Below are 18,071 nucleotides of genomic sequence, written 5' to 3' on the forward strand. Positions count from 1 at the left end.
TGGGTGACCACCTTTTGTATCATTCATATAAACCAAATGTAATTAATTATCTGTGGTTTGTGAAGAATGGTTGATTGAGGATGCTAGAGATAAGATCTGATCATGGAGGGCCCTACATACAGGTTTATAGAATATGGTTTTCATCCTGAGTAAATAAAGCTTTTAAAATTTTAAAGTAGCAGCCCGCTCTGTGGCGCTACTTTTTTTTTTTTTGACAGGCAGAGTGGATAGTGAGAGAGAGAGAGACAGAGAGAAAGGTCTTCCTTTTGCTGTTGGTTCACCCTCCAATGGCCGCCACGGCTGGTGCTTCACCTGGTCTCCCATGGGGTGCAGGGCCCAAGCACCTGGGCCATCCTCCACTGCCTTCCCGGGCCAGAGCAGAGAGCTGGCCTGGAAGAGGGGCAACCGGGACAGAATCTGGTGCCCCGACCAGGACTAGAACCCGGTGTGCCGGCGCCGCTAGGTGGAGGATTAGCCTAGGAGCCGCGGTGCCAGCTCTTTTTTTTTTTTTTTTTAAGATTTTTTATTTATTTGAAAGTCAGAGTTAGAGAGAGAGACAGAGAGAGAACATGAGATCTTCCATCTGCTGGTTCACTCCCCCAGATGGCCACAATGGCCAGAACTCAGAAGATCCGAAGCCAGGAGCTTCCTCTGGATCTTCCATGTGGATGCAGGGGCCCAAGGACTTGGACCATCCTCTGATGCTTTACCAGGCACTTTAGTGGGGACCTGGATCAGAAGTGGAGCAGCTGGGACCTGAACCAATGCCCGTGTGGGCTGCCAGCACTGGAGACGGTATCTTTATCTTCTGTGCCACAGCCCTGGCCAATGGGAGCAATTCTTAAAAATTAATGATCAATAGGTCTGATCTGATTTCATCATCATTTAAAAAAAATCATCTATTATTTTTCACTTAATGTTTCTGTGTGGGAGCAAACTGTTGAAATACTTACTTAAGGTATGCTAGGCTGATCTTCTGTATATTAAGATAATCGAAAATGAATCTTGACGTGAATGGAGGGGGAGAGGGAGTGGGAAGGGGGGGGTTGTGGGTGGGAGGGACGGTATGGGGGGGGAAGCCATTGTAACACATGAGTCGTACTTTGGAAATTTATATTCATTAAATAAAAGATAAAAAAAAAATTAATGATCAGTTCTTACTATTTAGGAGCTCAGAGTACAATAATGCATTGTAATTTCAAGGTATATTTCATTGTAGGGAAGAATAGATGTAGCCTTAAGAATTTATTGCACACATCTCTTGTCAACTATAATTTTTTTTCCAAGTTACACAAACAATTTTAATGCAGACATTCTGTAGGGCAGCCTTCCCATCGCTCCCAAGATTTCAGCTCTTTCTGCTGCTGTCGGCATAGGTGGCTTCACTCCATTCTGTCTTCTTTGGGCCATGACAGAATTCCAGAATCTTCGGCAATTTTTGTACTTCAAGAAGTAACTGGAATACCTTTCTTTGTCATAGTTGTTTTCATTCATACACCTGGTAGATGCATCGGATTCCAACAAACGAGGATTCACGTCAGGATCTCTCAGCCACCGCGTTACCAAGGGCATCGTTGCAGTCTTCTTACTCAGGCCATCACCCAGGCCGTCTCCAGCTCCAAACACTTTTTTTTGTTTGTTTTGTAGAAACAGCTAGTGTATTGACTGGGGGAGGCGACAGGGGTGCAGATGGGAAGGGGATGCATGGCTCCTTAGTGTTCGCCAGGCACCACCACCACACGCCTTGGGCCCCTGGCTTCTGCCTCTGCGCTGGGGCCCAGCAGGCTCTCGTCCTTTCCCGCTCCCTCCTCTGTGCCCTGCACGTGACCTTAATTTGGAGTCCTTATTATACCCCTGTTCTGGGGTATCCCACTCATTTGTTTTTCAGCTAAGATATCTAAAAAATTCACTCGCTAGCCAAATAGACACAGTTTGTTTTGTCATAGTCATGCACCTGGCTCGCCAGCATACCAGAGCTTCAGCTAAGTTGTCCACGTCTAACCCTTCTCCAGCCAGCCCAGACGTTGCCTCATCTGTGCACTGTGCATTCCTAATTTCCTAGTTCTCTTTAGTCTTAGAAAGAAGTAATTAAAAAGAAAGAAAGAAAACTCGTTTTTTTTTTCACTTTTGTCATGTTCTCTCTGTATTTATCAGAAGTTGCTGACCTCCCTGCCCTCTTTTATGGTTTCTCAGTTACCAAATGTATCTCCTACTCCGCCTAGTGGTCATGTGGTGAATCTCTAGTGATTGTTCCCTTTTTTTTTTTTTTTCTGACAGGCAGAGTGGACAGTGAGAGAGAGAGACAGAGAGAAAGGTCTTCCTTTTGCCGTTGGTTCACCCTCCAATGGCCGCCACAGCTGGCACGCTGTGGCTGGCGCATCGCGCTGATCCGAAGCCAGGAGCCAGGTGCTTCTCCTGGTCTCCCATGCGGGTGCAGGGCCCAAGCACTTGGGCCATCCTCCACTGCCTTCCCGGGCCAGAGCAGAGAGCTGGCCTGGAAGAGGGGCAACTGGGACAGAATCCAGCGCCCTGACTGGGACTAGAATTCGGTGTGCCAGCGCTGGAAGGCGGAGGATTAACCTATTGAGCCACGGCGCCGGCCTGTTCCCTTCTTTAATATAAATTTTCAGTCTTTATAAATCATCCTTTTCTAACCTCTGATAATATCACTGTTCTTTTTAAAGATTTATTTATTTATTTGAAAGTCAGAGTTACACAGAGAGAGGAGAGGCAAAGAAAGAGAAAGAGAGGTCTTCCATCTGATGGTTCACTCCCCAAGGCCGCAATGGCCAGAGCTGCACCGACCTGAAGCCAGGAGCCAGGAGCTTCTTCTGGGTCTCCACGTGGGTGCAGGGGCCCAAGGACTTGGACCATCTTGTACTGCTTTCCCAGGCCATTGCAGAGAGCTGGATGGAAAGTGGAGTAGCTGCGTCTTGAACCGGTGCCCATATGGCATGCTGGCACTTCAGGCCACTGCGTTAACCCACTGTGCTACAGCACCGGCCCCAATATCACCATTATATTTGACATAATTTTTATAATAAATCCTTTAAAGACAAAATATACTTTTTATAAAGTTCAAAAGCAAGCAATCAGGGCCGGTGCTGCGGCATAGCAGGTTAAGCCTCAGCCTGGGCACCGGCATCCCATATGGGCATAGGTTCAAGTCCCAGCTGCTCCTTTTCCAGTCGAGCTCTCTGCTATGGCCTGGGAAAGCAGTGGAAGATAGCTAAGTGCTTGGGCGCCTGCACCCACATGGGAGACCTGGAGGAAGTTCCTGGCTCCTGGCTTCAGGTCAGCCCAGCTCTGGCCTTTGTCGCCATTTGGTGAGTGAACCAGCAGATAGAAGACCTTTCTCTCTGTCTCTCCCTCTCTCTGTAACTCTACCTCTAAAATAAATAAATAAATTCTTAAAAAAAAAAAAACCAAGCAAACATAATATGAGAGGTCTTTAAGAATTTCATAGGAAAATGCCTATTATGAAAAAATATACATGGATTCAAACTTTTTTTCAAAGTTAACTTATCTTTTGATTGCATTTTTCCATGAATGTTTGAAATACCTTATATATTGTTTAGGGATACATATAAGTATATGTAGAATAAAACAAAGGGATGAGAAATATAAAATTTTTTCAGGTTTGGGGGTGGCAGAGAGAAAAGATAGGAAAGGAATATATAAGTAGTATGGGTTATTAGTAATTGTCTAGATTTCTTTAATCATTTATTATATAAAATAGAGCAGTATAATGAATTGCTGTGTACCTAACACTGACTAATCATTCCCCTACAACTTTCCCTCTAGCATATATTAAAGCAAATCCAGATATTATCACTTAATAAATATTTATTTATGGGTCTGTAACTAATAAAGCAATTTTTATTTTTATCCTGACTTCCATGTTATCATCACACCTAGCAGGATTAATAATTATACTTAGTGTTCACATTTTCAAATGGTCTTAAAAAGTCTTTTTATAGACATTTGTCTGTAAAATATCCTAACCAGAACCCAAATAATATTCCTGCATTGTATTTAGACATTTATATTTCTTACATCTTTTATTCTGTAAAAGTCCCTTCCACTTTTTATGCCGTTGATATGTTGAGAAAACCAACATCTGATATTATTTAACTTGTTCCTCTATTTCCCATATTTCCTATCAACTGATAGTGATAGACCTAAAAGCTTAATGGGAGTTAGATTCTTTGGAGTTTTTGTTTGTTGGCAAGAATATTTTATGAGTGATGCTATATACTTATTTCTGTTTTTTAAAAGATGTATTTATTTGAAAGGCAAAGTGAAAGAGAGAGAGAGGGAGGGAGGGAGAGGGAGAGGGAGAGAGAGAGATCTTGTTCTGCTGATTCAGTCACCAAATAGCTGCAACAGCCAGGGGTGGATCAGCCTGAAGCCAGGAGCCAGGAACTCCATCCAGGTCTCCCCTATGGCTAGCAGGAACTCAATAAATGACTCATTATCTGCTGCTTCCCAGGTACATTAGCAGGAAGCTGGATCTGAAGCAGAGTACCCAGGACTTCAATACAGGATGTAGATACTCAAGCAGCAGCTTTACCTGCTGTACCACAACATCCACCCCTTAAAAAAAAAAAAAAAGTTTTATTTATTTTATTTATTTTAAAGGTAGAGTGTCAGAGAAAGACAGAGAGACAATGGCAGAAACAAAGAGGTCTTCCATCCAATGAGTCACTCCCCAAATGCCTGTAGTAGCTGTGACTGGGCCAGGCTGGAGCCATGAACCCAGAACTCCATCCAGATTTCCCATGTGAGTGGCAGGGACCTATGCACTTGAACCATCATCTGCGGTCTCTCAGGGTGCACTTCAGCAGGAAATTGGATCAGAAGTGGTGCAGGGAATCAAACCTAGGTGCTCCGATGCAGGATGCAGGTGTCACAAACAGTGTCTTAGCTGCTGTACCACATGCCTGCCCCTATATCACAGCATAAAGAATGGAATGTCTTATCTAGTTGTCTCACTATTTTAAAATCTATTTATTTATTTATTTGAGTGGCAGAGACATAGAGATAGACAATAGAGAGAGAGCTCCCATCCATTGATTGACCTCTCAGATGCCTACACAGCTGGGGGCGGAGGGGCAAAGCTGGGAGCCAAGAAGTCAATCCAGGTCTTGCACATGGGTGACAGGAATCCAACCACTTGAGCTATCACTGCCTCCTCCCAGAGTCTGCATTATCAGGAAGTCAGAAGCAGGAGCTGGAGCAGGAATCAAATACAGGAAATCTGATGTGGGCTGCAGGTATCCTAACCAGCATCTTCACTCAGATTAAATATCTGCCCCTGCCTTACTTTGAATGATGCTAAAATTAACCCGTGGGTTTAGTCTAACAGGTATGCCTTGCTAACATTTCTTTTCCTTAATTAGCATAGGGAGGAACCAATTTAAGAAAATGTCAAGGGCCGGCGCTGTGGCACAGTGGGTAAAGCTGCCGCCTACAGTGCCGGCATCCCATATAGGTGCTGGTTCAAGTCCTGGCTGCTCCACTTTTGATCCAGCTGTCTGCTATGGCCTGGGAAGGCAGTACAAGATAGCCCAAGTTCTTGGGCCCCTGCACCCATGTGGGAGACCCAGAAGAAGCTCCTCGCTCCTGTCTTCAGATCAGCGCATCTCTGGCCGTTGCAGCCAGTTGGGGAGTGATCCACTGGATAGAAAATCAATCTCTCTCGATCTCTCCCCACCCCCACCCCCACCCCGCCTTTCCTGTTCTCTCTGTGTGACTCTGCCTTTCAAATAAATAAATAAATCTTAAAAAAAAATAAAATGTCAGATTTAAAAAATTAAACCTAGGAGGGGCTGGCGCCGTGGCTCACATGGTTAATTCTCCACCTGCAGCACCAGCATCCCATATGGGCTCTGGGTTCTGGTCCTGCTTGCTCCTCTTCCAGTCCAGCTCTCTGCAGTGGCCTGGGAGGGCAGTGGAGGATGGCCCAGGTGCTTGGGCTCCTGCACCTGCATGGAAGACCAGGAGGAAGCACCTGGCTTCAGATAGGTGTAGCTCCTGGCTTCAGATAGGTGTAGCTCCGGCCATAGTGGCCATTTAAGGGTGAACCAACAGACCTTTTTCTCTGTCTCTCTCACTAACTCTGTCAAATAAATTAAAAAAAAAAATTAAACTTAGGAAGCAAATAAGGAAGAAGAGGAATGCTTCTGTTTCCTTATTTGTAAAATATGTTGATAATATTAGATTGAATACCAGTTGCCGATTATGGACCAATGAAACAAAATTTAAAAAAAAATATTTGTTTATTTGACCGGCAGAGATATATATACACACACACAGACACACACACACATACATACATACATACATACACAGAGAGATTGAGAGAGACCTTCCATCCACTCCACTGGTTCACTCCCCAGTTGGCTGCAATGGCCGGGGCAGGACCAGCCTGAAGCCAGAAGCCAGGATCCAGGAGCTTCTTCCTGGTCTCCCTCCTGAGTACAGGGGCCTGCCCAAGTACTTAGGCCATCTTCTGCTGCTTTCCCAGGTGCATTAGCAGAGAGCTGGATTGGAAGTGAAGCAGCCAGGACTTGAACAGACGCCCATGTGGGATGCCAGCAACACAGGCAGAAATTTAGCCTTCTGCACCAAAGTGATGGCCCCAGTGAAACAAATCTTTACTCTCTCAGAATAAGTACTTCTTCTTTTCCCTTTGCTCAATGATAGCATCTTTGAGATCTCAGCGTTTTTTACTTTTTTTTAAACACTCTTTGATTTCAGAGTAGTAAATTTAGATTGTTTATAAGCAACTTTATAACATGAAATAAGAAATAAAGTACTAGAAGAACTCAAAGGCCATCCCGACTGAATTCTAAAGTAAATTTCAAGTAATGATAATTAACTTTTTAAACAGGGTTCAACTCCACCAGTAACTGTTTTCAAAGGTTCAAAGAAACCTTATTTAAAAGAATGCATTTTGATTATTAACCATGATACTGGAGAATGTCGACTAGAAAAACTGAGCAGCAACATCACTGTAAAAAAAACAAGGTATGTGGTTTAATGAAATGAATTTTTTTAATTAACACATAAGTTTCTAAGGAAATGTCAGGATAAGAAATTATTGTGTGAGTCAGATTACTTTATCCAGATTATTTCTGTGTCACAAAAATGTTTTAATCTTTTCTAAGTTTAAATTTAATGGAGATCTTGATCCAAAAGATTTTACCACCTTACTCTGTGATATGTAAAAGTTTGTTTTGCTTCTGAATGCTTTCTACATGTGTGGATATAGCTTTTATTTTACTGTAGATGTTTTCATAGAACCGGACTGAAAGGAGCCATTATACACTCTCCAAAAATAATTTCATCTTCATCAGTAAAAATTTATTGATCACCTAAAATATATAAGGCACTAGAAAAAAAAGAAAATTTGTTTTACAAATATGAACCTCAAAGCTTCTGCATTATAACTGGATTTTCCAATAGGAGAATAAAGCCAGCTCAAATAGGTCATTATTACTTACCATTAACAAAAGGTCACTGTTCTAAAAACAAGTACGTACAAATAGTGTAGATGAAAATTGCTGCAGGAATGAATGGAAAGGAGAGGTCATGGCTGAGCAGAACACAATCAATAAAGATGATGTACCTTGAAAGGAAGTTAAACTCATAAGAATTACCTTGGGTGCTTCTAAAAAAATAAGAATTCCCAAATATGACCTCAGATCCAAAAAGGAGCCTGGCAAGCTCTATTTTTTAATATTCTCCATCCACCACCCCCCACAGCCCTCTTGATTATTACTGGTAGGAAAAATTGAGAAATACAAATTTAATTGATCAGAAATTTTTTAAGGATGTAAGCAAGATTTGAAGACATGCACACATCTGATTGATTCAGGGCCAGTGAACAAGATTTGTTTGAATAGAGCAGAGGTTTGTTTCTGTAACTCTGTAAGTATGGGAAAGTTGGAGGTTATGTTGATAGTGGATTAGAGTTAACATTGTAAGGGTAGGTTGAGGTTAATGCCGTCAATATTAACTAGAAATTAGGACATTATCTTGCTGGTAGTAGTTACATATTAAAATCATTTTAACCAGGGATTGGCTTGTTTACAGTTGTGCTTCAAACGTTAACCCACAAAAGAATCTGAGTAAAATGAAACAATGTGGGAAACAGAAAAATATATAAACCAGAATTTTTGATAGTGGACAAAAGAGAAAAATGAGGTTCTAAATACTTTTTGAAGGAAAAACTGACAGAATTTATGCACTGGAAATGACAGAGACAGAAGTTAAGCTTAATTTTGTTAGATAATATTTTCTTAAAGAAAAGTAAATGAATCTCTTTTATTAACATGCCTGCCTTAAAATTTAAAATGAAAAAAATGTGGAAGTGATTTAGTTCTAACAGAAATGATAGTTCTAAAACATAGGGAACAAATTGTACCCATCATATACTTAGGTTTTCTCTCTTGTTGTAGTCATTTGTGATTTTGTTATCTGTTCAGTTTGAGCAGTGGTTTAATTTTTGTTCAGATTTGTATACCTCAACAGTAAGGGCACTTCAGAAAGTGTATGCAAAAATGTAATAAAAATGTGTTTACTTTACTACAAAAAAATTTGGTGCAAAGAATTTTTTTCATAAAATGTGGAACATGCATAGAATGAAAAAACTATGCACAGATTTCAAAATTGTTTTGCCCAAAATTTATCCTTTTAGCTACATTTCCTCACAGATTTTTTGAAGTACCATTGTATAGCAGATAACAAATACTATTAAATAATGAAATAGGGCCAAGCACTGTGGTATACAGGTAAAGCTGCTGCCTGTGATGCTGGCCTCCCATATGGTTTGAGTCCCAGCTGCTTCACTTTTGATCCAGCTCTCTGGTAATGGCCTGGGAAAGCAGTGGAAGATGGCCCAAGTGCTTAGGTGCCTGCACCCACATGGGAGACCCAGAAGAAGCTCCTGACTCCTGGCTCCTGGTTCCTGGCTCCTGGCTCCTGGCTTCAGCCTGGCTAAGCCCTGGCTGTTGCAATCATTTGGGGAGTAAACCAGTGGATGCAAGATCCCTCTCTTTGTTTCTCTCCCTCTCCCTTTGTTTCACACTGCCTTTCAAATAAAAAAACAAATCTTTAAAAAATAATGTTTTAATTTTTGAGTATCATTTTAAAGATCTCTAGGACAAAAGTAAATGATCAATTTTAGTAACTTTGTAAATTGAAATTGGTATTACCTTGCTATCATGTTTGATTTGGTCTTTGATATTGATTACAGAGTCGAAGGAAGCAGTAAAATTCAGTATCGTGTGGACCATCATCAGCAACAAATCCGGAATTCATCTAAGACTCCCAATCTTACAAAACTTTCTCCACCTGAAGACGAGGTATCCCCAGAATCTTCAATGGATGATATTGAAAAAGGTAGAATCTAAGAGTGTATACTGTCCCTTTCGAGAGATAATTAGGAAATGTTAAGTGAAATTTTTCATTTTAATTAACAATGGGATTAACTTAAAATTCTAATGAGAACATAATTTCCATAATTATGCATTTTTCTTGGACAAGGCAATAACTTATGGCTTAGGGTATTATATAAGTAAAATTATACCCAGTAAGATAATTTGTATTTTTTATTATTTGGACCAAAAATGCCACCAATTAGATGTGTGTAAGTGGAGTTTTCATCTTTTTTGCATTTTCTTTTCATTTTTTCGCATTTTGTGATAATTTGTAGTCAGTTCTTTACTTCATGTTCTTAGACTATTGAAGTCTAAGATGCCACCAAACTAATAGGGAAATGAGGATATATTGTAACCAGAAGCAGCAGACAGATTCTTTTGAATATTTGCATACTTTCAGCAGGAAGCCATTTATAGGGAGATACAGCCCTTTTAAAAGTAAGAAAGCCTAAATCTCCGTTTTTTTTGCCTAGCTGCAGTTTGGGTACTAATGTTGTAATAACTGTGGCAGCAGGGAGACCCTAGTCACCAAAGCTTATTTGCTTCTATACTTTGCCTTCGTAATATGCACATAGCTTTCCAAATCTACTTATCCCCTTTTGGGCACAGTGCAGTTTGCATTCCCTAATGGATTTGTAGTCCCTATACAAACATGAAGAGGACATAAGCCCAGAACTCTTGTTGGTACAAGAGATCTTAAATTTTATTCTATTTTTATATCATGTCTGCTTCGAAAATGGGTTTGATTCATGGTGTCATATATATACATACATTCAATAAAATAAACAGAAAAGAAATTGAAAGGGAAAATGAAACAAATTTGCTAATTCTTAAAATATTGAATTTAGCTCTGAGTTTCCTAGCTCCCAAGACAAAACCAAAGACATAAGTACCATATTATGGGTTACCTGACAGATAAATTCCAAAGAATCAGACTCTTCCTGCTTTTAAATGGAATTCATCCTGCAGAAACTGTTCTGTATAGTGTTACACTATGTAGTGTCTTCAACAGTAGTTTTACTGTCAAAGCAGAATTTCCTTCCTGTTGCAGTTTTGTAGCAGAAACTTTAAATAAAAGTATTGTATTCATTCATAACTAAGGGAAAAGAGAGTTTGTAAAAGTTAACAAGATCCAAGCATAGAGTTTTCTTATTGTAACAAAGTAAATGTAGCATTGCCATATTTATTTAGCATATTCCTTAGACTGTATTTTTTTTAAAGATTATTTATTTGAAAGTCAGAGTTACACACAGAGAGGAGAGTCAAAGAAAGAGAGCTGTCTTCCATCCGCTGGTTCACTCCCCAATTGGCTGCAACAGCTGGAGCTACGCTGATCAAAACCAGAAGGAGCTTTCTTCCAGGTCTTCCCTTGTGAGTGCAGGGGCCTAAGGACTTGGGCCATCTTCTACTGCTTTTGCAGGCCATAGCAGAGAGCTGGATTGAAAGCGGAGCAGCTGGGACTCAAACCAGAACCCATATGGGATGCCGTCATTGCAGGCGGCAGCTTTACCCACTACGCCACAGTGCTGGCCACTAGACCATATTTTCTAAAATTTGTTTTATTTATTTGAAAGAGTTACAAAGAGAGAGAGAGACAGAGAAAAATATCTTCCATCCTCTGATTCACTCCACAAGTGGCTGAAACAGCCAGGACTGGACCAGAAGTTAGGAGCTAGGAGCTTCTTCTAGGTATCCCACATGGGTGCAGGGGCCCAAGGACTTAAGCCACCTTCTGCTGCTTTCCCAGGTACATTAGCAGATAGCTGGATCAGAAGTGGAACAGCTGTAACTCGAGCCAGCACCTATATGGGATGCTGGCATCGCAGGTGGCAACTTTACCCACTATGCCACAACACCTGCCTCACCTTAAACTATGTTCCATAAAATGTCTTCTTAATCCTACTGTACCATTGGCCACAGCTCTCATGGTTGAAATCATCTTGTCAAATTTGTGTTTAGCAGTTGTACTAGTTATTTTACATTTTCAATTAAGAAAAAATATAGAACCTTAGATTCCCCTCCTTTACTCAGAGACACCAAATACCTGTAGGTATCAGCTAAGGGGATAATACCATTATGAGTGGTCGCAGTCCTGGAAGTACTGTCCTGTGCCTGGCTTAAGACCCCTTTCCCCCATCAGAGATGCTGCGTGGCCACAAGGCACCTACAAGTGCCTCTCACTATGCTATAAACTCAGCCTGGGACACATGTTTATTTTCCTCTACTCTTTACCCCCATCCCTGCCCTACCATCCTAAGATTCTTCTTTCCCATTGGAGAACATCTTGACATTAGATGGCAATAACAAAGGGAAGCCTACCATGGTAAGCATATTACTAGGAAGCACATTCCATTTTCCTGTTCCACCAACAAAACAACAACATTGCCTGGCACAACAAGCACTTTTAAAACAATTCTTTATTTGAAAGACAGAGTTAAACAGAGAGAGGTAGAGGGAGAGATAGAAAGAGAGATCATCCGTCCCCTGCTTCCCTCTCCAAATGGCCACAATGACCAGCCTGGGCCAGGCTGAAGCCAGGAGCCTAGAATTCCATCTGGGTCTCTCATAAGGGTGCAGGGGCACAAGGACTTAGGCCATCTTCTGCTGCTTCCCAGGCACATTAGCAGGGAGCTGGATTGGAAGTAGAGCAGCTAAGACTTGAGCTGGCATGCATATAGGATACCAGCATTGCAGATGGCAGCTTAACACATTGTGCCTATTGTGAGTCCTAGGAATCACTCTTGATTCTGTGAGGCCAAAAATTCCCTTTTTCCATGAATTGGCTCTGGAGTTCTCTGCCTGGTAAAATCCCTACTTTCTTGCCTGTAGCACCAGCAGGAAGCAGTGTAGACTGCTGCTGATGAAGATTTAATAGGAAGACCAAGACAGTACTGCAAAATCAGATTGTCATATGAACCATAGCCCACAAAGTGGGCCAGGATCTGTACACTAAATTTCAACATGTTGATTGCCTACTAGATAAAAGATTTAAAGAGATTTTCCCTAGTATAAAACCAAAAGGTCAATTTAATAGAAAATTACCTGTTGTACCATAAATTAGGAAAATGACTACTTGAGTGAGAAAAAATTGATCAACTGATGCCAACACCAAGATGAATCAGATATTAGTCAGGATTACTCAAAAATCTTAAAACAGCAATCACAAATATGATTCAGTTACAGTTACTCTTGAAACAAATGAAGAAATAGAAAATCACATCAAAGAAGTAGAAACAAGAAGTAAATGCAGATTACACAACTGATAAATACAATAACAAAAACAGACAAAAAGAAACCTCACTGAATGAGCTGAGTGCTAGAAAGTGGACAGAATCGGTGAACTTGCCGATTTGTAGAATTCAACCAATCTGAAAACCTGGGGTCTATGGAAGAATGACCAAAGATCCAACATTTGGGTCATTAGAGTCTCAGAGAAGAAAAAGAGTGGGACTATATGAGTATTTAAACAAATAATACCTGAAAATTTCTGAGTTTGATGAAAGGTATAAACCTATAGATTCAAGAAGCTAAACAAATGAACCCTAAGTAAGATAAACCCAAATAAATCCATGCCTAGATACATTATAATTAAATTTCTGAAAACTAAAGGCAAAGAAAAAAATGTTTAAAGCAAGAGAGAGATGTCACATTACCTATTAGATAATGTCAGATTTCTCGTATGAAACCCAGGAGACCAGAAGGATGTAGCGCAGTATTTTTCAGATGCTTAAAAAAAAGAAATGTTAAGCACAGATTCTATGTCTGCCAAGATAATTCTTTAGTAATGAAGTTGAAAATAGCTTTCTTTAGAAAGGAAGACTAAAAGAATTTGTTGCCACAAGACTACCCTTAAATATTGGCCATAGAGTTATTCTAACAGAAAAATACATGATAAAAGAAGGAATCTGGGAGTAACAGAAAGGGAGAAAGAACTACAGAAAAGCTAAAAATACCAATAAATGTAATAGATTATAGTTTTCCTCATTACTTTTCTAAATTATGAGACAATTGAAACAAAAATTATAATATCTTCTGATTCATAAGACAATGATATTTAAAAGTAGGGGGGAAATGTAGGTCCTAAATGGAAATGAAGTTTCCACCCCTTATTCAGAATGGTAGAGAATTAGCAAGGCATTTATGCCTATGGAAAAAACCCGAAGCAACTATTAAGAAAAATATACAAAATGACACCTTCTAAAATACCATACATAAATTAACATGGATTTTTAAAATGAATCATGTAACCCACAGGAAGGGAGGAAAAGATAAATAGAAGTGAAATACAGGAGAAATAAACAGAAAAACAGTAATAAAATTACACACTGAAGTCCCAACTATCAGTAATTATCTTACTCATAAATTATCTAAATAAGTCAATTAAAAGGCAGAAACTGGCAATGTATCTAAAATACACTCATAACTGTATACCTAAAAGAAAAACAAATTACCACAGAGGTACATTAATAATCAAAGAATTAATCTACAAGTAAGACAAATGTGTATATATGTACATATATATCCAACAATAGAACTGTGATGCCTGAAGCAAAATAAAAAGAAAAATATAAAATTCACACTTATGCTTAGGTACTCTCACTCTGCTCTCAGCAACTGATAAAACTACTAGACAAAAATCAACAAGGATATAGGAAATCTAAGCAAAGCAGTCAACCAGCAAGATTTGATTGGCGTGTGTCTAATATCTATCTATCTAGAACTCTACACTCAATGGCAAAATATACCTTTTCCTTTTTTCAGGTGTCTATCACGTATTCACCAAGATTGACCATATCCTAGACCATAAGTCAAACCTCAATAAATTTTTTTTTTTTTTTTTTTTAAATTTTTTGACAGGCAGAGTGGACAGTGAGAGAGAGAGACAGAGAGAAAGGTCTTCCTTTTGCCGTTGGTTCACCCTCCAATGGCCGGCGCGGCCGGCGCGCTGCGGCCGGCGCACCGCGCTGATCCGATGGCAGGAGCCAGGAGCCAGGTGCTTTTCCTGGTCTCCCATGGGGTGCAGGGCCCAAGCACCTGGGCCATCCTCCACTGCACTCCCGGGCCACAGCAGAGGGCTGGCCTGGAAGAGGGGCAACCGGGACAGAATCCGGCGCCCCGACCGGGACTAGAACCCGGTGTGCCGGCGCCGCTAGGCAGAGGATTAGCCTAGTGAGCCGCGGCGCCGGCCCAAACCTCAATAAATTTATAAAAGCCAGAATCATACAGAGAATATGTTTTCTGATCATACTGAAATCAAACTGAAAATAAGTGACAGACAAGAGGAAGAAAATATCTAAACACTTGTACATTAAACAATATACTTCTAAATAATCCATTAATTAAAGAATAATCAAAAGATGTTTAAAATACATGTTTTAGATATATAAAAATAAATACAGCATGCCAAAAATGTGGGATGCAACTAAAGTATTTCTAGGAGGGGGGATTAATTTATGGCACTAAATGCTTACCTTACAAACAAAGGAAAGTATCACATCAATAATGTAAGTTATGGGGCCAGTGCTGTGGTATAATGGGTGAAGCCACAGCCTGCAGTGCCGGCATCCCATATGGACGTCAGTTCAAGTTCCAGCTACTCCACTTCCGATCCAACTCTCTGTTGTAGCCTGGGAAAGCAGTGGAGGATGGCCCAAGTCCTTGGGCCCCTGCACCCACATGGGAGACCCAGAGGAAACTCCTGGCTCATGGCTTCAGATCAGCACAGCTCCAGCTGTTACAGCTAATTGGGGAGTGAACCAGCGGATGGAGGACCTCTCTCCTTCCCTCCCTCCCTCTCTCTCCCTGTAACTCTGCCTTTCAAAAAAATAAATAAATAAAGCTTAACAAAAATAAAAATTAAAAAATAGTGTATGGCTGGCGCCGTGGCTCAAATAGGCTAATCCTACACCTGTGGCGCTGGCACACCGGGTTCTAGTCCCGGTTGGGGCACTGGATTCTGTCCCAGTTGCTCCTCTTCCAGGCCAGCTCTCTGCTGTGGCCCGGTAGTGCAGTGGAGGATGGCCCAAGTCCTTGGGCCCTGCACCCTCATGGGAGACCAGGAGAAGCACCTGGCTCCTGGCTTCGGATCAGCGCGGTGCCATTGCGGGGTGAACCAACGGAAGGAAGACCTTTCTCTCTGTCTCCCTCTCTCACTGTCCACGCTGCCTGTCAAAAAAAATAAAATAAAATAAAATAATGTAAGTTCCTAGCTCAGAAAAATAGAAAAAACAAAAGCAGAGTAAACCCAAAGCAAGTAAAGCAGAGTGTAGTCACACACACACACACACACACACCCCTTGCAAAAGAATTTCTATAATAGTTTCATTCCTAATAGCTAAAGACAGAAAATAACCCAAATATCTATAAATAAAAAATGAGCAATCAACTGGTGGTATATTTATACAATGGAATATCATGAAAGTAGAGACAAATGAGCTACAGATGAACTCCATAATGAATGAATATCAAAAAGTTATGTAATGAAAGAAGGTAGACACGAGAAAGTAGATGCTGTATGAATCCATTAATTTGAAGTTCAAGAACTGACAAAATCTTTGATAAAAAGAAGACAAAGTGGTGATATCATTGACTGGAGAAAAACACAGGAGAACATTCCTGGGGATAGACGTGTTATGTTTTGATCTCTGGTGGATACACAAGTTACATATGCTGAAAGTCATTTAGCTGTGCATTTTACTATATGTATGTTACATATAAAACAAAACAAGATCTGGCTTAAGAATATATCAAGCAAAGGAAACAGCTAGTACACTGGAAATTAATTTGATGTGATCCAGTAAGAGACCCAATATGTCTACCTTAGGGAGAATGAGGGAATAAGCCTAGAAATTATCTTTTTTTTTTTAAGATTTATTTGAAAGTCAGAGTTACACACAGAAGGAGAGGCAGAGAGAGAGGTCTTTCATCTGCTGATTCACTCCCCAAATGGCCACAACAGCGGAGCTGTGCCAATCTGAAGCCAGGAGCTTCTTCTGGGTCTCCCACATGGGTGCAGGGGCCCAAGGACTTGGGCCATCTTCTACTGCTTTCCCAAGCCATAGCAGAGAGCTTGATCAGAAGTGGAGCAGCTGGGACTCGAACCAGCTCCCATAAGGGATGCTGGCACCATAGACGGCAGCTTTACCTGCTATGCCACAGTGCGAGCCCCTAGAAATTATCAGCTAACTTAATATTGCAGTGTACTAAATTGCTGTCAGATGGCAATATGTCAGGGCTGGCATTATGCCGCAATAGGTTAAGTTGCTACTTGTGATGCTGGCATCCTATGTCAGAGCACTGGTTCCAGTCCCAGCTGCTCTGCTTCTGGTGCAGCTCTCTGGTAACACACCTAAGAAGGCAGCAAATGATGGCTCAAGTACTTGAGTGTGAGACCTGGATGGAGTTTCACGATCTTGGATCAGCCAGGCCCAGCCCCAACTGTTGCAACCATTTGGGGAGTGGATCAGCAGATGAAAGATTTTGTTTTCGCTCTCTCTTCCCCTTCTCTGTCACTCTGCCTTTCAAATAAATGTCTTTTAAAATATGACAATGAGTTAACCAAATATATTATTCAATTACATTGTCTTTTATTTCATTTTTAAGATTTATTTATTTTACATGCTGAGTGAAAGAGAGTGAGAAACAGAGATCTTCTATCTGCTGGTTCACTTTCCAAATCTGGGGTTGGGCCAGGCCAAAGGCAGGGGCCTGGAGCTCCTCCCAGCTTTCCCACATGTACACTGGTTTCCTAGGCACATCAGCAGGGAACTTGATCAGAAGCAGAGCAGCCAAGAATTGAGCCAGTGCTCTAATGTGGGATGCTGGCGTCGTGGGCAGGAGGTTAACCCACTATGCCACAACACAGGCTCCTGATTAAAAAATCTTATTCAACTAATTGACATATTTATGTCATATACTAGAAAAATAATAAGCCAAATATCAATAGTCTTGGCTGTTCTCCTAAACAGCTAACTTTGGTCTATTTTATACCATCATTTTTTCATTTGTAAAATCATGAAGTTAATAAAAATGGTAGCTGAGTATCTTTCCAATGTAAATTTTCTGAGTTTTAAAAAGAATTTGAAAAGACTAAACCAAAGAATACATAAACATTGTTACTCTTTTTAACAATTACAATCAAAGTTACAATGGTAACTGACTTTTAAAAAATATTTAGAATGTTTTAAATCCTCATTAAGAAGACAGGGGAGTAACCTAAATAAAAATGTTCCATCAAAATGTTTCCATGACAACTAGGAAAAGTGTAAAATTCACCTGTATGTATCATATTGCATCATATGTGTGTGTGTGTGTGTGTGATAGAACAAGATAAGAATTGATAGTTTCTGCTGAAGTAGATTTTAATTTTTAATATTATATTATTTGAGTTACATGTATAACTTACAATGGTATAAACAAATGTGGAATTTAGATTTAGAGATCGCTCATCTTTTGGTTTTCATTGTTTTATCAATGAAGTATGGGTTGATGGTAGACAGGTTTTCTTTTTAAATAAAATGCTTTAAATGCTGTATGAAATACTATATGCTTGATCTTTGTTTATTTCTGATCAGCAGTTTCTTAGAAACTATTATATTCAAATTTACTATGTTTATTCATCCTATC

At 40.3% G+C, this 18,071-nt stretch overlaps 1 protein-coding gene and 1 pseudogene across 2 annotated transcripts in view; one reads left to right on the top strand and one right to left on the bottom strand.

Annotated features, from left to right (window-relative positions):
• EAF2 (ELL associated factor 2) overlaps window positions 1-18,071 on the top strand; it is a 41,012-nt gene that overhangs the window by 18,190 nt on the left and 4,751 nt on the right. Inside the window, exons 3-4 of the mRNA XM_002716633.6 lie at window positions 6,896-7,032; window positions 9,263-9,408. Of these exons, the coding sequence (XP_002716679.3) occupies window positions 6,896-7,032; window positions 9,263-9,408 (283 nt within the window). The remainder of the gene's footprint in view (window positions 1-6,895; window positions 7,033-9,262; window positions 9,409-18,071) is intronic.
• LOC108177999 (coiled-coil-helix-coiled-coil-helix domain-containing protein 7 pseudogene) lies at window positions 1,275-1,692 on the bottom strand (annotated as a pseudogene). The gene has a single exon (XR_016233136.1). The product of XR_016233136.1 is annotated as a coiled-coil-helix-coiled-coil-helix domain-containing protein 7 pseudogene (transcript).

This window comes from Oryctolagus cuniculus, chromosome 4, assembly GCF_051225735.1.
Source record: "Oryctolagus cuniculus isolate XC-2025 breed Fujian yellow rabbit chromosome 4, ASM5122573v1, whole genome shotgun sequence".
In the NCBI taxonomy this organism is placed as follows: domain Eukaryota; kingdom Metazoa; phylum Chordata; class Mammalia; order Lagomorpha; family Leporidae; genus Oryctolagus; species Oryctolagus cuniculus.